Genomic DNA, 24074 nt, shown 5'->3' on the forward strand with positions numbered 1-24074 from the left:
GTCAATTAAACCCAATACCTTGTTCTGCTGTTGTACTTGTTGGGAATGAGTGTCTGCTCCAAAGTCAGTCAATTTAATTGGAATTGGCTTGATCAAATTTGAACTGTTGCGAATCAAATTAGAACTAGTCATCTGTTTTGGCTCAGAGGACAGTTTGATCTGAAACAAGAAAATTAAAGGCAGAGCAATGAATAATGATCATGCATATAGAGGCACATGTTATCAATTACTGCATCATATTGGAAGATAATGTGGAGAAATGACAGAACATCCACTTTGGTAAAAAAAAACTACACGGCAGCATTTCTTAGACAGAGGGTGGCAAGGGTTGAATTTCAGAGGAACTTGGAAATTCCTCATTCAGGAATCACTGAAGGTTAACATACATGGACAGCAATCAATTAAGAAGGCAAATTGCATCCTGGTTGTTATAATAAAAGAGGGTTTGAGAATAGGAATAAAGATGTCTTCCAGCAATTATAAAAATCCTTGGTGATGCCAAAGTGGTAATGCATGCATTTTGGTCTCCTTAATTGTGTACACCTATATTTACCACAGAGAGAGTGCAATGAAGACTCATCAAACTAGATCCTGGAATGGAAAGGTTATCCTATGAGGAAAGGTTAAATAGACTGGGCCTATATTTTCTAGAGTTTAGGCTAATGTGAAGTGATCTCATTGAAACATAAATTTCTTACAGAGCTTGACAAGATAGATGCAGTTTCATTTAGACTATGATGTATAGAATCAGCAGTTACAGAACAAAGGGCAGGCCATTTTGGAGTAAGAAAGGAAGTTTTTTTCACTCAGAAGGTTGAGAATCTGTCGAATTCTCCACCCCATGGGGATGTGGAGGCTTAGCTGTTGAATATATTTAAGACAAAGATCAACAGATTTCTACATATTAATAACATCATGGATTATGGGGATTGTGCAGCTAAGTGGTGTTGGTGTTGAAGTGGAGATCAGGAAGCTAGGAAAGTGATTGCCGGGCTCCTTGCTGAGATATTTGTATCATCAATAGCCACAGATGAGGTGCCAGGAGACTGGAGGTTGGCTAGCATGGTGCCAATATTTTAAAAAGTTGGCAAGGAAAAGCAAGGGAACTATAAACTGGTGAACCCGGTATCAGTTGTGGACAAGTTATTGGAGGGGATCCTGAGGGACAAGGTTTACATGTATTTGGAAGGGCAAGGACTGATTAGAGATAGTCAACATGACTCAAATAATTCAATCAGCCAATATCTAAATGAATAATGGCAAAGGGCTGAACGGCGTACTCTTGCTCCTATTTCTTATATTGTAATGCAGATGGAAGAAAATCTGACAGTAAAGGATTATACCAATGAATTTCCAAACCAGGTTATAGAAAACATAACAGTGCATAATTAACCTCAAGTCACAGATGCTATGTTAATGGGTCAGAATTGATTACACAGTGCAGGGCAAGTCAGAACATAATAGGGTTAAACACAAGGGTAAGAATTTTAAATCTGAAGCCTTGTAGTGGCTATGGAGGATTGGAGGATCGGGGACTGGCCACAACAGCACCAAATATGCAAGTCTGGAACCGATGGTATGAACAAGGACTTTGGAACAAATGATCTGGGGCAGGGGTGGGTGAAGGTCTACAGTTGGAAGTCTTTACTAAATATGTGACGTCAAAAGAACAATTTGACTCCAATAAGAAGCCAATGTTGTAAAAAAATCTACTTCAATGCAAATCAAAGCAGTGGTTAGGTTTGGGGGTGGGGGGGTGCTGTTAACGAGAAGGATACGTAGCTGTGACAGGAAGTAAAGGGGGGAGGTGGCTCAAGGCTTCAAAATATTTCGCTGGAGTTCACATTAAACTACACAATCAAATGAGCTGTTTGCCAACACAGTGGTAGAGGGAGGAGGGAGGTTCGTATGGAGCATAAATATTACTGTCAACCAGATGGGCCATTTGGCTTGTGTCTGTATTATAACTGTATGCAACAGATAGGAAGTTGATTGAAAATCAATGGACAATGTTGAAATGGGGTAATACATGATGGGGTAGAGGATCAGAACCAAGGATACATCCTTTGTGAGAGTGTAAAAGTGGGAGTAATTAAGTCACTGCTGGAGATCTAGTGTCTTGAACTGAATATACCAGGGGTACAAAGTGAATGAAGGCAGCCCAAACTAGGGCATGGATGGATGTACCCTAGTGAAGTCTGGTCTGCTGCAATTGAACAGGTTGTTCTGTTTGTTTCCAAACACCTATGCAGAGGCAGAGATTGATAAATTGTTTGGGCACTGGAGGAACACTGTGATTTGGGATGTTTGTGAGAACTGGGTTCCATCAGTTCCTAAAGTTATTAGTTCTCGCAACTTCAAATGGACAAGCAGATTAATAAACAGGGCTTTTATGGGCTGGATCTCCTACTAGCCTCATTATGATGAGTGTGAGAAGAGTACTGCAGGGAAGAGGGATGGAGGACAGTAAGGCAAATGGTGGGCTTTGAAGATGAAAAAATAATTCAACTTACAAAACAGAGATATATGAAAAACTACAAAATATAAAAGCTAAAAGACATGGATTGAATTTCGCACAAGATTGACCTTTACACAGGTATACACAGTTCATCACATACTACGTACAAATTTATGAGCTGGACTCTATGATTACAACAGAGTTTGAATTCTTGGAGCTGAAATCTGAGAACAGCCAGTATTCCCACTCTTAGTAATGACTGGAGAAGATAAACTGCTTTGTACTTATATTAGTATTAAGATATATTGTAATTGATTAAGTAGTAATTGGTTGAGTTTAGCTGTCTGCATTAATCTTATTTTTGACACTTCAACTCCAGTTATACCCACAAGATATTTTACCAAGGATAATGCATAAAATTCAACCCATTGGAGTGGCTTCAAATGCATTTCTAAAGCTTTCTGACATGTTTATATTTTATTCAAAACTGCTCAGCATCCCACTGAAATATACTAAATAGAAACTGAACAAGGTTGCAACAAATATCAAACTAGGTTTACAATGTATTTTCTACTCAATTTACATTCGCTCATTGAGGACAGTCCAAATATTCCCTTCAAACTTTCGCTTGTATCATGGTAGTGTTCACCACACTCACCTTGTTATATTCATGTTCAGCCTTGAACAGCATCTGCACAATGTCCACAGTTTCCTTTTGACTAGGGATTGGTGATCCAACTTCTTGCTGGGCCTTCAGTTGCTCCAGCTGCGTTAAGCTCAAATTAAGAACAGAAAGGAAACAAAACAAAACTAATATTAAAATTTAGTCACGTACAACGTATTTTCACAATTGCACTATATTCTTTTAATATCTGATACAGGATACACACCAAGACTAAGAGAAGATTGTATCAGATATTATGGGAACTGCAGATGCTGGAGAATTCGAGATAACAAAGTGTAGAGCTGATGAACACAGCAGGTCAGGCAGCATTTTAGGAGCATAAAAACTGACGTTTCGGGCCTAGATTGAATAGTTCCCAGGAGACATCGATATCTTCGTACCTGCCAAATTAAACGAGCATCTCAAAAATGCATGCGGTGACCATTAATTCAACTATAAAATTCCTTTGCTCCTTGCTGCAGGAATTGATCAACAATAATTGCTTGTTCCAGGGAATCATATTAGGACAAGCAAGAAGTCTGCATACGTCATCTCTAATCCTTTTAGTTGGGGCTCATTTTTACTTTTTGAAAGCTACAGTCTCAACTAAACCAGTATTAAGTATGATAACAGAATCTTCATATGCTTTGCAAATAATCGTAGAAACTTTTAGGTTGATGTTTGAAAAATGATGAATGTATTATCTTCAACACTATTGCATTTAAAACATAAAATATGGCCATGTAAAGGAGTTTTCAATAAAACATTCAGGCTACTTTTAAATTTTAATGAATTTTTCTTATCCCACCCCTTCCTCATTTCTCATCCCATTTTTAATATATCCACAGACAAGTATTGCTTGTGACAGCATTCTGCAATGATATCCCCTCTGTCCTTATAAAAATCTCACTACCCCCTCCATGAACCATATTTTTGATCAAGAATTGGCAATGTTTGGGGAAAGTATGAATACATGAAACAGAATATTGGCAGTCAATTCACCTTCCTTAGTTATCAATAGAACTGCTACATTCTTTAATTCATACAGATATACCTCTACCAGTCAAAAAAGTCTTCAACACCAGTCAAGCATATTCAAATATTCACTTCACTACGAGAACGAGCTAATATAGTCTTAAGGCAGTGAGACATTGGGACGCAAGGTGAGTGGACAACAACAGAACGGCAAGTATAATCTAATGCACTCTATCATGAACATGGAAGACATCTTGTATTTGTAACTGATGACAATTAATTAACATTCCTTCCTCCAAAGTAATGAAGATTTGAGTATTGTTCAAAATGAATACATTTTGATGAACGTTTTCAACTTGTACTCATCAGGACAATTTGTAAAAAAATACCAATGCAAGGGGGTAAAAAACATTTGAACAACAGATGAAGCTAGCTGTCTCTCAGTGCTAATCTGTGGCAGCAACAGAAGTAGTATTTGCCATGAACAGGATGCTGCAGTCAAGCCAAATAAAAGCTGCCTGTCACAAATTAGTAATGCGGTATGTGAATTTCAGAGCTAGAAATCACACAACACTAGGTAATAGGCCAACAGGTTTATTTGAAAACACAAGCTTTCGGAGTCTTACTCTTTCTTCAGCTGTTAGTGAAAGAGGTAGTATCAGACACAGAATTTAAGTAAAAGATTAAAGAGTCACACTACTGATGAGGGCATATCAAATAAACCCAAGATGCTACTAAATCGTCAGTTAGAAGGCTTTAATTGATTAATATGTACGTGTAAATCCCTGAATTCCTTTGAAGGCACTGTCCTGAGAGAACTAAAGGTTCTAATCAGTATAAAAGAAGGGGTGATATTTTAGCTCAGACAATGCATGTTAGATGTGAGGCCTTGTTTAGAATTGGCTTGTGTTTTGATTTGGAGTCAGACTGGTTTTATCTCTAAAGGAGGAATTTCAGAGCCAGTATAATGGCTTTCAAACATAGGGTGCATATTCAAAAGACTAAAAGATGCATCAAACTGCATATATCCCTTCGATTGGTCGCAGCAGGGTAGTGACCGTAACAAACCAGCCCAGGTTTACAAAGCTCACAGAGAATCACAGAATCTCTACTGCGTGGAAGCAGGCTATTCAGCCTATCGAATTCACACCGCCCCTCCAAAGAACAACTTACACAGACACACACCCCTACCCTATCCCTCTAACCCTGCATTTCCCATGGCCAAGCCACCTAACCTGCACATCTTTGGACTGTGGCAAGAAACCAGAGCACCCAGAGGAAACCTACACAGACATGGGGAGACAGTTGCCCGAGACAGGAATCAAACGCAGATCCCTAGCTCTATGAAGCAGCAGTGCTAACCTATGAGCCATTGTGACTAATAAGTATGTTTTCCTCAATATTACGTCCAAATTAGCAAATATTATTGCTTTTGAAACTTAAAATATGTTCATGCTTAGAAGAATAAAATGTTCAGGCTACCTTTATTTTCCTTGGAATTAAAATTCTCTTTTCTCCCCCCATACCATTTCTAGTGTGTATGCAGAGAAGTACCTCTCTCTACATATTGGTGAAAGCAATCTGGATGAACTAGAAATTTGGACATTTCATAAATAATCCTGAAAGTGCAACGCAGTGCACAGATAGCCAATTTTTGCTTTGTCAGTCAGGTTCACAATGTGGTGCACTGGCAGGTAATGAAAGCGGCACACTACTAAACAATGCCTTGCTCTTTACAGATAGAATAAAGATGTACACACACTACGCCTATTTCAACTCAACAAAATAGGTGGAAATTGCGTAAACTGAAAGCAAAATACTGCAGATGCCAATAATCTAAAATGAAAGCAGAAAGTGCTAGAGAAGCTCAACAGCTCTGGAAACATCGGAAGAGAGAAATAGACAATGTTTTGTGGTAAGATAACAAAGTATGAAGCTGGATGAACACAGACCCGAAAGGTCTAGGCCCGAAACGTCAGCTTTTGTGCTCCTAAGATGCTGCTTGACCTGCTGTGTTCATCCAGCTTCACACTTTGTTATCTAGGATTCTCCAGCATCTGCAGTTCCCATTATCTCTAGACAATGTTTTGTGCCTTCTTCAGAGCTGAAAGGGGTTGGAAAATGGTGGTTCTCATATTGCTGAAAGTGGGAAATGCGAAGCAAGTGGAACAGATTGTGACTGTGCCCAGAACAAAAAAAAAGGTTTGGTAATAGTGATAAAGAGAGACGGACATGAAAAATGTGTAGAAGGTGGTATGTTAATGGAGAAAATGGGCCTGTTCTGCTGAGAGCAAAATCACAAGATGCTCACTACACCTCACGTGAAAGATGAGGTTGAGAAGGTGGGGCCTTCATGGTGGCCTGAAGGTGGTATAAGAATAGAACACATGCTGGTGACCCTCTGCATTGCAAACCAGCCATCCAGCTAAACAACGTCAATTAAAATCAGGATACTTGGGTGTTGTTGTGGGCCATCAGCAACATAATTGTATTCAACAAGGTGTAGTCTCATGACTCTTGTGTAAGCCACCTTCTAACATCAAACTGCAAGGGTTCAATAGGACTACATCAGGCCAAGAACGTGCATAATTAAAAGGATGTGTCCAATCTGGTAAAGTTAGATCACACAATTATCTACATACCAAACAGTGGAAGCAGAATGAGCTAAGCAATACCACAACAGTTCAAACTTAAGTTCTGCAGTCCCGACAGATGATACAAAGCTAACTGGGGACTGTTTTGAGGAAGACGTAAAGCAGCTTCAGAAGGATTTGGGTAGACTTAGTGCATGGGCTTAAAATACACAGATGAAAAATGTGCTGTTTTCCACTTTGCTAAGAGGAACATATGTGCATTCTGAAATGGATGAGAGATGGAAAATTGGAAACATGCAAAGGGACTTTGGTGTCCTTGCCAGTTTGTTACTGAAGGTGACATGCAAGTGCAACAAGCTATTAGGAAAGCTAATGAAATGCTGACCTTTGCTGCAAAAAGATTTGAGCACAGGAATGGCAAAGCCTTGCTTCACTTGTACAGAAGCTCGGTTACACTGCATCTGGATTACTGTGCGCTGTTTTGGTCCCCTTTCCTCAGGAAGAGATGCTGCTGCCATTGAGAGAATGCAATGAAGGTTCAGCTGATCTGTTTTCAGATGTCTTATGAAGAAAAATACAGGGCAAACTGGGCCTGTATTCTCTAGCTTTGTGAAGAATGAGAAGTGATCTTATTGAAATCTACACAATATTTAAAAGGAATATACAAGGTCAATGCCATTTAGGATGAGATTAGGATTTAGGATTAGGGCACTTTTCTTTTACTCAGAAGGTCAACTGTCTTTAGAATTCATTATCCTAGAGGACTTTTAAAAACTCAGTTGGAGTATTTTTAAGAAGAGATAAATAGATTTCTAACTACCAATGAAATAAAGGGTTATAGAGATTGTGTTGAAATGTTCAACTGGCCAGATTAAATTAAATGCTTCATCGCCTGAATGGCCTAAACCAGTTTTGACGCTTCTAAAAGAGGTACCTTTAACAGCATTTTCATCTTTTATTACAATCTTGTCTCATCGCTACTTTTATTTTACTTATTTTGACGGAAGGCATATAATACACAAATATTACATTTTGTGATTTAGATGTTAAAATGTTGGCAGATGGATACAAGTCAATTCTGTGACAGTAATGTTTAAACAAACCAGAAAGTCATTTGGGAAAAAGTAACCCAAGTGCATCATTTGCAAAAAATAATTTGATTGCAGTCGAGTGTCTAGCCGGACCCCTGTAGCGTTAATGGATAGAATGCTGATACTGACGCAATTATAACAGACCAAAAAGCCAATGAGCTTTCTTCTTTGGTCTCCGAGTTCAGAAGATTTAAGTGGCTATTAGATAGGCACATGGATGATAGTATAAGGTAGTGGTGGAGGTTAGATGGACCTTAGGTTTCGGGTAAAAGTTTGGCACAACATTATGGGCCAAAGGGCCTGTACTGTGCTATACGATTCTATGTTCTGTATGTTCTATGAATCAGCATTCCTGTTCTGAACTGAGTCAATCTTCTTCTAATAGAAGAATCAAGGTTTTAGTTCAGAGGAACAAGTCATCCCAACCAAACAGTTTTCATCAGTGAAGCCTCTAATCTGAGAGAGCTTGGATAAAAGTCCTTACATTGCTCGAACTGAAAAAGTTTACGCCATCAAAATTGCAAAAAGCTCATGCCAACACAAACTTCAGAATTGTAATATTGTCTCCACAGACCAAAGAAAAGAAACTTGAAGGAGTCAATTAAATAGAAATTTAATGAATTAAGATAGGAATGAAATTTCTTGGCAATTGAGTCTCTATATATAAAAAAATTATGCTGGGAATCATTTGAAAACTTTTATTTGCCTTTTCACATTATGACTTTCGCAATGCCGTGAATGTTCTGAAGAAGTCTATTGGACTCAAAACATTAACTCTGTTTCTCTCACGACAGCTATTACCAGACCAGCGTTTCACCAGCATTTCCATTTTTTGTGACATAGAATTTGAACCTTGGTCTGATTGTATTTCTTTAGGCAATCCATATGTTGTTTAATAAATGAAATAATTTTGTCAATGCCATTTTTGTCACAAGCTTCCCCAAAGGCAGTGCCTCAGGAAATCTTATTCAAACATCCATAATTGTTAAAAGATATTGATTCTCACTTATAGTTTTAGAAAAATCCGACACATACTATTAAGAGCCTATTAAATGGTTCTTTCAAAAGATGGCATCAGAATTAAGGATGCACATTTAACAAATGCTGCAGTTTCGCCATTACCTGACATATCCGGCAAACATAACCACTGGAATTCTGGCTAATAAACATATTTTATTATTTTAGACTACATTTTCATAATGATCAAGTAATTGAACATTGTTACAATACTTAGGTAGATCAACCACCTATTGAATAGTGCCCATTCCTCACTAAATTGATGTGTGAGGTGGTCTCGATTTCTTCATTAGCATGTTTTCATCTACATAACACTCGGTTTTCAAACTGACATTTTGATATTGCTCTCTCAACTAAGGATAAGTCATTTGTAACCAACAAAGAAAAAGACAGGCTAAATATACTATTTTTGTTACTTTCCTCCTTTTTACTTACATTTTTGAAAATTGTTGCAGATTTTTACATCCTCTTTGTTTTTCACAGATTTTCCTGTTCCTATCTAATTCTATGGGTCTGAGATCTAGTCACAGTATCAGAAATCAATCCAAAGCAGGTTGTACCTCCTGTAGCATTTCATTTTCTTTCATTTCTGCTGGTTCTTTCAATGACCTTGGTGAAACTAATACTTTTGAAACAGCCAAGTCATGCTCCAGGGTAAAAGCATTTCCTTCCAGAGGGATTTATTGCACTACTTCAACTATAATTTCCCCAATTACTAGTCATACTTTAATCAAATCGATGTAACGAAAGTATGTTGTACCCTCAGTGTATTTCTCAAATTAATTGTTTTTCCTTCATTAGCCCCACTGGAAGATACAATGTATTATTAGTCAGCATCAGTGACTGACTTGCTCCTTTGTCTCAACATTTTTACTGGTTTGTCTGTTTGGATAGAAGCATAAGGGAACACCTCTTCTCTACAAACAATGTTTTTAAAAATCTTTCCATAATTATTTTCTTCATATTGTCAGAGGAACAAAGGAACATTTTTCCTGGAAAAATACAAGATCCAGAAACTCCAGTAATTTGGCTATTGTGCAATAATTCTCTCAACTCTTCCGAGCAATCTCCCCTTTCCCTGTAGGTTCTGAGGGAACATGCATGACTTGTGCCTCTGCCGCAGATTTTATACTTATTTTCTGAATAAAACATTTTCTGAAGATTTATTGAGCACTCCTACTCCTGCAGTGATATCCTATCTAATTTCTAGCAATTAGTTATGGTTTGTCCAGTCTTATCACAACTGAAACATATTATTTCATTTATATTACACCTGTGTTCGAGCCTTACTCCATCACTGTAGCAACCTTTTGTTTGTTCACTAAAGTTGATACTTCACCAACCCCAGACTTTATTTTCCCTCCAATTTCCTTGTCAATTCCAGGTGGTCATTTCCCACATGTAACTGTCTCAGAGATATTTAAAAGGTACCCATTAGAACTGCAGCTTCTCGGATCACTGATGCTCATCTCAATAGGTCTAAATGGTAAATGGAATATAACTGTATAACAAAATATTCTTCCATAATCAGGTTTTCTTTGCATTCTCAAAATTTATTGCTAACTTCCCAAACCACTCAGCCCTCAACATTTTCTTTTCTCTTTAAAATTCTATAAAAGTCTGTTTAGGTTCCTTCTTCAAACACTAAAGTTTTAATTGATGTCTTTCAGGGACAGGGTCATAGGTGTTGACCTTTGCCTGTTGTGACCTTGAAGTCCATGCAAATTTCGGTCACTTCAGATTCACATCTAGCTTTTCAAATGAGGTGAAATATCATTTAATTCTATTCTCTCTAAATTCAGACACTAACCAAAAAGACTTTTAAGTAAATTACTGAACAGAATCAAAATCATTCTCTGAACATCTCTCTCTTCCTTTATTCTGATTTCCTGCAGTCAAATCAAGTTTTCTGAGTTTCCTCTATCTCCAGATTTCAAACTATTTTAAAAATTCCACTTCTTTTCCATTACTCTTACTTTGTCTTTCTCCTCCATTGCCATTTGTTTTCTGCTCTTTCACATCTTTTCATTTCTCTTTTTTTTCTTTTTCCTTTCGAACATGGTGTTCTGTTTCTTTCTCTTTGCTCAAAGGTTTTGTTTTTTTTTCTTTTGTAACTGAATCTTAGCTAATTCAAGCTATGATACATCACTTGCAGATGTCTCTTTTTTAACTCTAAATTCTGGGTAATCACTTATACTATCGAGGTCTTATTTTCATTTCTTCACTTCACTTTAACTCTCTCAGATTAGCCTTCAAAGATTTTCAAACAATTTTCACATTTACATCATCTACTCCGAGAGAGTTTTTGCAACAGTCAAAACTTTAATAATTTAAAATCAGTGTAATACATTTCATCTCTTGTTACTATGCTGTCATATCCCTAAAGATTCAGATTCCTCTTGAATTCATGGACTTATTAATCCATCAAGAGCCCCAACTTTGTTATGATACCAGTCATGTTAATACTGGATGAGTCAGTTCTCAGAATGAATCCTGGCTTGTTAGATCCTAACTTTGTTGGTGGTTTTCAGTCACAAGAGTTCAGAGTTCAGTTAGTGAACATGTTTACAGGGGACTGCTAGGGCACTCTTAAAACAAAAAAAACAAACCATTTATTAAACAAGAAAGGAACCAACTAAACCAGGTTAAAAAATTAAATTAATCAAATCAGAAAAAAACTCAAACTTGGTACACCTTTCCCCTCAGCAATACTCTAACAAACACACTAAGCTCAGTAAAGTGTTACTACTGCCTCCACACTAACGGTTCTTGGCACAGCTGCAATGAGCTTCCTTTGAGCAAATTTCTCTGCATTCACTATATAGATTTAAGCTGCAGCTCATATAACGTTCATAAATCCCTGAGACACCTATAGCAAAATGCAGACTATACTCATTGTTGCTTTAACTTAAAAGCCAACACAGGTCCTTGATCTCTGTTTCCAGTAGTTTTTCTTAGATTTCTTGCTGGAGAGTTTAATACTTCTACCCTCAACTGTATAGTCCAACCATATGGAGTGGCTGCTTTCTGGACTCTGCTTTTCAGCATGTTATCCTTGTCAGTAAACAATAGTTCAGTTTATTTTCCTGTAGCTTTTTAAAAACAAAATCCACTGATCTGTTAACCCCCTTCTCTATTTCAGGATTATAAAATCTTGTTAAAATGCATCTTGACAAAATAGACCTCCAAACTCCCTGCGAACAAGATTCCGACAATGCTGAAGCAACATCTTCTCACTCTTAATACAAATTCAAATTCCAATTCTACACTGGTTCTCAGAATTTTAATAATGTTACAAGACCAAGACAACATTTAAACTTGGGCTAAACTAACATTCGCATCATACAAGTAACAAGCAATGACCATTTGCAACAAGAGAGTGAAGATCAGAGGCAAGGAATTCTGTAGCAAGTATCTCACCAACTAACTTCCCAAAGGCTGTCCCCCATTTTAATGCACAGGTCAACAATGTGATGGAATTCTTTCAATTTGATTCGAATAATGCAATTGTAGCAAGACTCATGGTTCTTGATATCATCCATAATAAACAGCATGTTTTACTGGCATCTCGTTGTGTAGCTGCAACACATTGACTGATACAGGTTCAAGGTGGTAGATCACCACTACGTTCTCAGGGACAAGTAACAAATGCTGGCCTCACCAGTAAAGCCCAGATATTGCAAAAGACTTCTTAAAAATTGCTAAAATACTGATTTAGAAGTTCAGTGTATTCATTTTTGGGTATGCATAGGATTCAGGATCAATCTTGAATGGTGAGATCGTGGTTCCAATTTTCATTGAGCTAGTGAGCTGCTCAGACTAGGAGGAAGATCATCACTGATGTGATTGAAGATCTAACTACCTAGCATTGCAGTGGACCTCAGATTCCTGAGCAACTTAATATCTATGCAGAGAGTAAGCTTAAAAGTGACACCTGGTGAGAAGTAATTGACATCTATGATCTTACGTTCAGAGCTTGCATTTATTTAGCACCTTTCACAGAAGGGTTCCTAAAGCACATTAGAACAGACAATATACTTTTCAAGTCCACTCATTAAGTAGAAAATGCAGCATCCAATTTGCACAATTGAAAGACTGAAGAAAAAGCAAAGGAATAATGTTCACTTGACCTGTTCCTGTGCCGTAGGTGGATATTAAACATTGACTGCTTTTCCAAGGAAAACTATTTTTTTAATTTATTCTTGGGATGCAGGAATTGCTGACTAGGCCAGCATTTATTGCCCATCCCTAGCTATCCATGAGAAAGGTAGTGGTGAACACTTTGACTTTACAGAAGGGTTTCCAGGATTTCCACCCAGTGATACTGAAGGATGGTGATATATTTTCAGTCAGGACGGTGAACGGCTTAGAGGGAAAACTGCAGATGGTGTCCCCATGTATCTATTGCTTTTGTCCTTCTAGATGGAAGTGGATTTAGAAAGTGCAGTCTGAGGAGCCTTGGTGAATTACTCCAGCACAGCTTATAGATGGCACACACTGTTAGTGAGCGTGGCGGGTCTTTTTCAAAATAAGCCCACAAAATCTTTCATATCCTCCTGAGAAAAGCCAACAGGACCCTGGTTTAACTGTAAGACAGCACTTATAAAACGAAGTGGCCTAGACTCACTACTGGTCAGGACTTTTCAAAAACAGTTGTTGATTGATGTCAATTAAGGTCAATTCAATTTATGGATTGCCTGCTAGGTCACAACCTGTATGGAAACTAAAACTGCTCCTCAAAGAAATTCTCAGCAAAAGCCTTCAACACATACAGAAACATTAAGTAATCATATCAATGTAGCAAACTGAAATGCAAATTTTAGAATGACAGCACAAACAAGTTTGTTTTTACGCTTTATTCAAAAGCCATACCTAATCACTTGTTTAAAAAAAATCTCAAATTTTTTTTATCCTGTGTCTCAACATTCAAGCATTTTGATCAGGATCCAATAATGAATTGTTTAAGTCACAGTTAACCTCACGTATAATTATCAAGTTTTATAACAATCATGAATCGTGACATTTAAATATGCTTATCATGTTTGCTCTGCTCAGTTCTTGAACTGGCAGGCTAAGGAAATATGTGCTGACTTCAACAGAATGGGGTAAAAGCAGAAAGCCCAAATTTAAGTGCCACCTCATGGTCCTACCAATTGAGGATGGGGCAGAGGGCTGTGACTTACTTGTATTATATTGAGACTGCAAGCGAGAGGAGTACTTACTTCTTCATAAGCTCTGCAACTCTTTGACACTCCACCTCATCATAGAACCAGATCCCATAGATTGACACTGAAATTAAAAATATAAAACAGGCAAATGACAATATAGAAACTAAATTTTCCTCTTTAATTTCCTCACTCTAGTACTCACATTATAACACTAAAAATACTATCTTGGGGTCACGAATAGATGGCACTTCCTACAGTAAGCAAAAAGTCAGGCATAGCACATGGTAAAAATCTCAACTCTTGTCTAATGAAAAATAATAAACAGACTGGAAAGGATTTATAATATTTTCCGGCTGGCAGTCCATTATTAGTTAAAAGTACAGCATTCAAATTGAGATACAATTCAGCTCGCGAATAAAATATAAGTCACTGTTCTATCAGCAACTGTACACTGGTTGAATATTTAGAGACTACAAATGGATTTACCGGAGTAGTGTGTCAAAAAGCCCGCACAAAAAAAATTTGCTCCCTGTGCCACAGCTTCTTTGGTTTGTTGCTGAATTCGCTTGACAAAGACCAGCATGCTACCATTAATAACACGCAGCAGAAATATTTTGAAGCAATAAAGGCAAACAGCAAAGTAGGACAGGGTGTTCTGGATCTGCTCTAGGTTACTCAGCTTTTAAATGGAATTTAACATACTCCATAATTCAAAAGATGCATCCATCGCATCAACAAAAACATTAACAGGTTTACTTCAAAATGAAAAAACCCACACCATTTGCAAAAATCCAGGCATTAAGAATTTCTCTGTCTACATGTTGCAGTTATGTGTGTTGAGACAATCCATGAAAATAGATTCGGACCATTTCTCAATCACTGTTGGAATGTAAGGATAGACATGATATATTTATTATTGAATACCTGATTAGTTCCTGTGGAGCATTTACTATCTAACCAATCTTAAAGAACATTCAATTTTGTAAACTAATTAGCTTGTTTTTAAAATGGCTGCATGGTATTTAACTATTTTTACAGCTTCACATATCTGGCTCTTTGTCATCATCAAAATAAGTCCCAACTCTAGATGGTACATCGAAACATTTTCATTTCAAAATAGTTCCTATAAACTGGAATATGAGCAGCATAATTGTTGAAAACGACTGTGCAAGTCACAACTTAGACTTCAAATGGCAATAAGTTTTGTCTTTATAATGAAGACACAGAAGTTACAAGAAAGTCCGCTAATTCTAACCTTATTAAAATTTTGATGTCACCCGTCACATGGCACCTGACAAAGGAGCAATACTCCTAAAGCATGCGATTTTAAATAAACCTGTTGAACTATAACTTGATGTTGTATGAGTTCTAACCTTGCTCACTCCGGCCGAACACCAGCACCTCCACATCATAAAATTTTAATGAATCGCTTTGACTAATTGTCATTAGATTGTCAATATTACACAGCAATCATAAACTGCAAATCTACGTTTGGATCATGTGCTTCTGTTTCAACTTCACTTTACCATTCTGTTTATACTATTTTAGGAATATTACATTAAATTTAAACAAGGCATTTCATATGGAAAAGACATTTGTCCACTGGGCAGTGTATGATTCACCAATACTACCACTGCACTATATTTTGGTTCCAGTCACAGTACAATATCACTTCTATCATGAATAAACGCAATTTTCGACAACTTTCATCTTTTATGCACCCCTAATCTCTCTCTGCAAAGAAAATAAAATATTACTACAGATTATTAATCATATTATCTTCACATTCCATGGCTGCAAATACGACTTGCAGATATACTGCAACTAGTTTCAGAGAAAACCAAAAATTAGTAGCACAAGGAAGAATGTGCCATTTGATTTATCAAATCCCACTACATTTTCGAATGCACATTTAAGTATTACTGCAGTTTCTACAGAATTTACTGTATCAAGCTCCTGAATCCTAATCATGTGATATGGACAAAACTTTCCACAGAAGAGGAGATAATTAAAGTGCCAACAAGTTTGTTTGAGTAATCTAGGGAGAGATTTGAGCATGCTTTCTGCCTGCTAGCGAAGGACCTACACTGAAGGCATATTTTCAGAAAGTTGTACGGATTGACTAAACAAATGATTTGAAATGGAGGAGGTTTTCAACGGAAGTGAAAATATTTTTCTCCTTAGTACAATTGCTAACAGTAGGCTACAGAATCAAATTGTTGAACGCTAAGAAAAATAACCTTAACAAAAAACAAAATAATTTTAACAAGTTTTTTTTTAATATAGTGTATTTTTAATAGATTCTAATCAACAACCTGAAACATATGGTGGAATTGACTAAGGGAAGCCTGACATCCACAGGCAGCACTTCTGTTGGATCGGTCTCCTGGAGTCTTGATGGAATCAAAGCCTTATTTGGGAATGGGAACACTGCTGCCAGGATGTTTAATTACTCTGCTCCCCCAGTAGGGAAGCCATTCCACCATCCCAGTAAACTCCCAACCAAGTAATAATGCATTTGGCCATTCAGCAAAATTTATCACTGCACTCATATTGAACCTTAAACAGACAGCCATTGCAAGGTGAATGGACTGCTAATTTGGGGGTAAGGCAATGGTTGTGGAGGAGGGGGCGATGGGCGAGGATGAGGTGTTTGTCAACTGTGGTTCAGTTCACTCATCCCTCTGATTTTCAAGATCACAATTCAGAAAGCAAGCACACAAAAATTACCAAGGTTGTCACTTAAGTGCAGTACTAAGGGGGCTATACTACTGGAGCTGCCATCTTTGGCATGAAATGCTAAACTTAGGCTCCATCCACCCCCTCAGGTAAAAGTACAAGGTCACACGACACTATTTCAACGAACAGCAGGCAAGTTATCCTTGACCAATATTGGTGCCCCAATCAGCATCATTAAAAAAATAACCTGCTCACTACCACATTGTTGTTTGTGGCAGCTGGCAGTGCATAAATTGGTTGCCATGAATCTTATTTTACAACAGTGACTAGACTTCAGAAAGTACTTAATTGCACTGTAAAGTGCATTGCAAGGTCAGGTGGTCAAGAAAATGTGAACCCTTTCTTATCTACTTAAAAAATTCAAAAGGAAAAACAATTAACTGATAACCGAAATTGTACATTCTAAGATTGTAAAACTAATTGCAGATGTAAATCAACAGCATAACAGTTATAATAAAATGTGTAATTGCATGGTAATCTACCTGAAAATCAGGAATGACGCATCCACTACGATGTTTCCATGCAGCTGCTTGTCTTACCTTCTGTATGAAGGTCGTAAGTTTGGGAGGTAACAAAAATGTAAGAAACAGGAACTAAAAATAGTCCATTTAGACACTAAAGAGATAATGGGAGCTGCAGATGCTGGAGAATCCAGGATAACAAAGTATGCAGCTGGATGAACACAGCAGGCCAATCAGCATCTCAGGAGCACAAAAGCTGACATTTCGGGCCCTCTGATGAAGGGTCTAGGCCTGAAATGTCAGCTTTTGTGCTCCTGAGATGCTGCTTGGCCTGCTGTGTTCATCCAGCTCCACACTTTGTTATCATTTAGACACAAAAGCCTGTCCTACTAAAGAACAAGATCATGGCTGTTCTGTCCCAGACTTTAACTCCTGTAAAAGGAAGAATCATTGGTGAGCTGCTGCAGAGAATCTTGTAGGTGTACACTGGCTTTTCAGCATAGAACAATGGCTGAAGCGCTTGTTCAGTTCACCAACATGTTGTGACAGTTGAACCCATCCAAGCAAGCAAAGTATTCTGTGATACCTCTGTCAGTAGTGGAGGTTGGAGGCTGGAGGCAGGAGGCATCAGGAAGCAAGCAAATAATATCCATGATGTGGAGGTGCCAGTGTTGGACTGGGTAGAACAAAGTCAGAAGTCACATGACACCAGGTTACAGTCCAACAGGTTTATTTGAAATCATAAGCCTTCAGAGTGTAGCCCCTTCATCAGGTGAGGTAAGAGAATAGCACACAGACACAGAATTTATGGGCATAGAGATCAAAAAAATTCACACAAATGATGTGATTGGGGTGACAAATAAGAAGTCTCTGCAGGTGATCAAATGTGTTAGATGTGTCAGTAAAATGTCAACAGCTGAACAGCAAGTAAAGGGATGACCTATAATCCAAGTAATTGACATAGAGAGAGATAATTGCAAAAAATGAAAACTAAAACGTGGTGCTGGAGACAAACCAACTGACTGAAATAACATGATAGATATAAGAATTGCATGCTGAGGGTCTATGCAAAGTAATACACAAGATCTGTTCAGATGAGGAGAAATGTGGTGGATACTTAAGTGTTTCAAAAGATGCCCTTATAATAGGCTACGATGCTCAACTCATCCATCGCCAGTTTTGACGTGCCACAGCAAAAAACCATAATGACCTCCTCAGCAGACAGACAGGACATGACTGATAAGAGTACCCTTCATTGTCCTGTACTTTCCCAGAGCAGGGAGGCTACACAAAGTTCTTCACAGCCTTCAACATGTCATCAATGACAACAAGCATCTCGCCAAGATCATCCCTACACCTCCACTTCTCACCTTCAAACAACTACCAAATCTTAAACAGACCATTGCTCGTAGCAAACCACCCAGCCTTCAGGACATCAACCACACCACCACACAAGCCTGCCACAGCAATCTCTGTATGACATGTCAGATCATTAACATGGATACTACCATCACTCATGGAACACCACCCACCATGCACATGGCAGATGTTCACGTGACTTGGCCAACTTGGTCATGTATCTCGTTCGCTGCAGGCAAGGATGACCCAAGGCAATCACCAGACAGGAACGTTCCCTCCCAGTTGGGAAGCACTTCAGCCGTCAAGGACATTCAGCTTCTGATCTTCAGTTAAGGTGTCCTCCAAGGCGACCTTCAAGATACACAACAATGCAGAACTGCCAAGTAGAAACTGATAGTCAACTTCCATACCCACAAAGGCAGCCTTAAACATGATCTTGGATTTATGTCACGCTATACTGGACCCCCAGCACTGACTGTATCTGTAACATCTTCCTGTTTTGACACCATCACCTGGATAAATTGTTATGGCCTCTCAATTAGTTTATACAGTTTTGGATGACTTATTACTTTGGTAAGACACTTGGTGTGCAGCTCTTATACCTGTTGTGTTATTCCAATGACTTGGTTTGTCACCAGCACCACTTTATTTTTAATTTTTTGTAATTATCTCTCTGCTTCATTTAATCGGATTATAGGTAATCCCTTTGCTTGTTATTCAGCTGCTGACACTTCACTCAAACAGTCTAACACTTGCAATTACCTGCAGAGACTTATTATTCAACACTCCACCCAACCATTTGTTTGATCTTTTGATCTTTCTGCTCATAAATTTTGCATTATGTATTTCTCTGTCACTTCACCTGTCGAAGTAGCTGCACTCCAAAAGCTTGTGATTTCAAATAAGCCTGTTGGACTTTAACCTGGTGTCGTGTGATTTCTGACAGAATATCCAGCTTCTGATTTCCAGTGGTCATTGTGCGGGTGGCTGGTCCAAGTCAGTTTCTAATTAAGAAGTTGATGCTGCTGGCTCAGTGATGGCAATACCACTGCATGTCAGTGTAGGTGCTGAAGTTCCTTCTTACTAGTGATTATAAAATTTTATAATCTTAACTGGTCAATAGCAATCAATCGTGCTCTTTTAATGAGCAGCTGAATGTCAAACCTCGAATACCCACAACCTTATGATGCTGATAGGAGAGCGATTAACGAGCCTGATTGCCATGACATTTAAAGAAAAAAAATCTCAATTTCATCTGGCTATAACAAATAACTGATTTATGGCATTAACCCAAACAGAATGCAAAGAACACTTTGTACTATTCTGTTAAAATGAACACAGTTTAAAATATGGTCTATAAACTTATACCAATGCTACACATAATACCAACTTGATACCTAATTTTCCCACACTTCCCTCAGTATGAAAAATGTTTTAGTAATTTTTGTTTTATGAGGCTCGAGAAGATGTATTAATCAGTAATACTTGCTTCAAATGTGCATTTCTTTTCTCTTTTCTCTCGCTACCTGCTCCCACACACAGCTGGGTTAAAAATGTAGAGAATGTTTTGAAAGTTCATTATAAGATCATGACAAATTCTTGGGAGAATTTTATAATCTTAACTGACTTGTAATTGGAGCATTGCTGAAACTTTTTATCTTTGTTTCCTCTTAATGAGATGAAGGCCCTATATCAAAACGTCAGCACTGATGCAGAAACGCATGCCACAATTTAACTCCTTAGAGTGGAGGAAGTCAACATATAAAGTCACCGTCCTCCTTCATCTCTCACTTTTGAATGTAACACAGAAACAATAAGCATTCTCCCCTCATCTGTGCTTCAATGGGCAGAACCTAAGAAATAACTCATACTTTCAGAGATTGATTTCAGAGAATTCAGCAAAACAAAAGGTATTTTTAATGAACATTGTGTTATTGCCATGGAAGGCAAAATGCTTCCATCAGTTCTTCATCAGAAAGCCTCCAAACAGTTGTCCAAACAACCAACACAAGCAATGGATATCAAGTACAAAGGCATAATTGTGAAGGAGACACAGCTGAATTGCTTCTACACTTGTCCTGGAGGTAGGATTTTCTCATGTCTTTGCCCATGTAAACGATAACAGTTTAAAACAATATTTTAGAAAAAAGTTGTTTTAATAACTGCACTTTAGATTTGGATCCAAAATTAGAAGATGATGTCTTAATTGCATTTCTCTCCCATCAAATGTGATCAAATTTATATTACCAACCTTTACAAATACCTAAATACTGATATTTCCCGGTCTTAATTTATCAATAACAGACAGATATCACAATTGTAATAATTTTGCAAATATAAACATAAAAGTAATGTTTAAAATTAAAAGAATAAACGTGCAAAAAACTATATTTGCCAAAATACTATGAAATTTATAGTAACCTTGGCAGTTTGTGTTTTTCCTCAGTTACTGAAATGCTGTAAACATACCAAATTCATCTCTAATTTCCTGATAAAAAAACAAGTCTTTGAATACCTGATACATTATTGCAAAGCAACATAAAAATTTGTTTAGCAAACTACGATTTAACAGAAGTTTCTGGAAAACCTCAGGAGATCGGGCAGCATCTCTGAAGAAGAATAATCAGAGTTAATGTTTCGGGTCTGGTGACCCTTCCTCAGAACTGTTTTTGTTCTTGATTTACAGCCATCTGCAGTTCTTTCAGTTTTTATTTGCTATTCAACAGGGGTCACAATTTTTTATGATGCAAGCAAAACATTAATTTCATAATGCACTATAACAGAAATTCATCAGGTTATTTAAATTGCACTTCTAAAATTCTTCACAGTCTTTGTTTAATATATGGGGCAGCACAGTGGCTCAGTGGTTAGCACTGCAGCCTCACAGTGCCAGGGACCCAGGTTCAAATCCAACCTTGGGCGACCATCTGCACAGAGTTTGCACATTCTGCCCGTGTCTGTGTGGGTTTCCTCTGGGTGCTCCGGTTTCCTCCCACAGTCCTAACATGTACAGGTGAGGTGGATTGGCCATGCCAATCCACCTAGCCTGTACAGCGGTGTGTGCGTTTTTGGGGGATGGGTCTGGGTGGGATGCTCCAAGGGTTGGTGTGGACTTGTTGGGCCAAACGGCCTGTTTCCACGCTGTAAGAATTCTATGCCATGTAGATAAAATTTGTTTAAGAAATGAATCATTTGCAACTATATATAGTGGCTTCATTTTATGCATGCATTATTTTAAAGTAATTTAGAATGATAACAAAAATTTAATCAGTACAATTAAAACATTACGTGTCAGCACCAAAACCTCAGTGTTGCAAAGTAACCTACAGCGAATTAATTACCTTTGAAATGTAGTCACTATAATGCAAGAAATATGAAGCTATTCAGCAAAGGATTCCATGATTAGATTATCTTATTTAAACTTACTTCAAAAGCCTAAACACAATGACAGAGACACAAGAACTTTGAAACTCTAATTCAAATAGAACTATGAGAACTTGTTTGCAAATACACAGAGTTGGGGCCTCAATATACAGTCACATCAAAAGACTGCACACACAACACCTCCTCAATACTGCATTGAGCTGCTAATTTGAATGCTCAAATCTCTATATAGGACTTGAGCCACAATCTTTGACTCCGAAGCAAGGGAGCTACCACTAAGCCACAACCTTAAATTCTCATGAAGTTACAAAAATTGAAGACCGTTATACAGATTTCTTCAATATACCTGTTCGCTAGGTAGGGAACAATATCGATTGAATCGATTTATCACCTTTGTCTGTTCTCCGTCCCCATCTGAAGAAAACCATTTCTGTCACTAAAATCCAGTTCTAACAGCTGTGACCACCCTCTAGAACCTTGCGCCCACCATCCTGACTTTAACTAGATGGCTACTAATCAAAAAATAAACACTAGCAGCATGTGGCAATATTCCGACAGCAGAAAATGACAGTTCAGTTCACCCCGATCTTCATCCCATCTGAAAAACAAGTACTGTAATCACAGTCTCTATTAAGTTCCATCAGCCACTTGTCTGCTTGTTCTGGCCTTCAATGAAGAAGTAAATGCTATATTTGCACAATAAATGTTCCACGTGAGCATTGTGCAGGAATCAAATTCACCTATGCAAACTGTCCTCACTAATATTCATTATTATGGATGCCATTCACATTAGCTGGTGCTCACATCTTATTCTATATGGTTCAAAGAACACAAATGGACCTGGTTTAAAAAAGATCAGTTTCCTCAATAATAAAAATGCAAATTCGGCACTCTGTGAAATTTCAACTAGTACTTCTTCTCAGTATGGGTTCAGTTACAAAAGTAAATTAAATGAGCAATGTCTGGCCATCAGCAGAGTTTTGTTTAATTATTGGCTTCTTTATTACCTTGCAAATGCTAATTCCACAACTACTACTGTTGTAACTACCATCTCCACCATTGACCTTTGAATTGGGTAAGCTGGACATCTGTACCGTGACAATTAGCAACCTCATATTTAACAGCAACCAGGTTAGCTCAGTTGTTAGAACATCAGATTTTGTTGGTTTTTTGGGCTCAAAAAATTGTTCAATTGGCTTAAAACACAATAAATAAAAAAAATGATGTTGCAAGGAACTTCTGGTGCAGTGGTAGCGCCCTACGTTCAAGTTAGGAAATCCCAGTTCAAGTCCAATGTGCCAGGGAATAGATCGCAACATGCCCAAATAAGTTGATTATCCAAACATCAGATCCATAGCATTGATTCAGTTATTCTGATGACCAAAAAGTCATTGGGGCAGAACCAGGTGGAACTGCATGCCTGGAATTATGTTCCAGGTGCAACTGCCTTTGGAGAAAATACCATGGACACCTCCAAGATGATAGGAACCATAGGCATCTCAGTCAGATGTAGTTACAATACAGTAAGCTACCTCACCTTCAGATGAAAAATAGCAGCATCTTGTAGAAGAGGGCATGAATACAAAGCACCTTTCCATTATTTGCAATTTATGGGTAACCCTAGGTAATGTTTTCTCAATTTGTGGCCACTCCATTACCGTGTAGTAGTGATAATAATTGATGACAACTGTGGTGACACATAATAAAACCTGATGTCAAAAAGTGAAATGTAGGTCAAAAGGGGAAAAGTCTAAGGGGCCTGCGCTCACTGCAATTCCACAATCTAAGGGAAGTAACACGTCTTGACTGCATAAAGCCTACCCACCATGAACAAACTCACATCAGGAGCATTATGAAAGATTCTCCATATGCCTGAATGAGTGTAGTTCTAAAACAGAAGACGTTCAAAATCATCCAAGGAGGATGAAACTTGCTTAATTGTGCATCACCTTCAAAACATGTACTCTGCGCTCCTACAGTGCAAACCGTTTACCAGATTCCCTGCAGAAATTTCTCAAGGCTCCTTCAATAACACCTTCCTAATGCACAATATTTACCACCTAGTCAGGCAAGAGCAGCAGATGCATGGAAAATCCCAGCAACAAATTCTCCTCCAAGCCACACACCACTCTGACTTGGAAACACATCCCCATTCCTTCACAGT

General features: G+C 38.0%; 2 protein-coding genes across 17 annotated transcripts in view; one reads left to right on the forward strand and one right to left on the reverse strand.

Moving 5' to 3' along the window:
* The window catches only part of dcp1b (decapping mRNA 1B), a 94384-nt gene that overhangs the window by 18833 nt on the left and 51477 nt on the right, over positions 1-24074 (reverse strand). For 5 of the 6 annotated variants that reach the window (XM_048548436.2, XM_048548439.2, XM_048548437.2 and 2 more), the window contains 3 exons: positions 14022-14088; positions 3117-3234; positions 19-159 (listed from right to left, as the gene is read on the reverse strand). In XM_048548436.2, coding sequence (XP_048404393.1) covers positions 19-159; positions 3117-3234; positions 14022-14088 — 326 coding nt within the window. The remainder of the gene's footprint in view (positions 1-18; positions 160-3116; positions 3235-14021; positions 14089-24074) is intronic. The other variant, XM_059652394.1, reaches the window with a different exon arrangement.
* LOC125460699 (voltage-dependent L-type calcium channel subunit alpha-1C-like) overlaps positions 20338-24074 on the forward strand; it is an 814036-nt gene continuing 810299 nt past the window's right edge. For all 11 annotated transcript variants that reach the window (XM_048548420.2, XM_048548421.2, XM_048548422.2 and 8 more), the window contains exon 1: positions 20338-20610. In XM_048548420.2, the coding sequence (XP_048404377.1) occupies positions 20466-20610 (145 nt within the window). In that variant the 5' untranslated portion in view covers positions 20338-20465. The remainder of the gene's footprint in view (positions 20611-24074) is intronic.

Source organism: Stegostoma tigrinum, chromosome 18 (genome assembly GCF_030684315.1).
Source record: "Stegostoma tigrinum isolate sSteTig4 chromosome 18, sSteTig4.hap1, whole genome shotgun sequence".
Classification (NCBI taxonomy): Eukaryota; Metazoa; Chordata; class Chondrichthyes; order Orectolobiformes; family Stegostomatidae; genus Stegostoma; species Stegostoma tigrinum.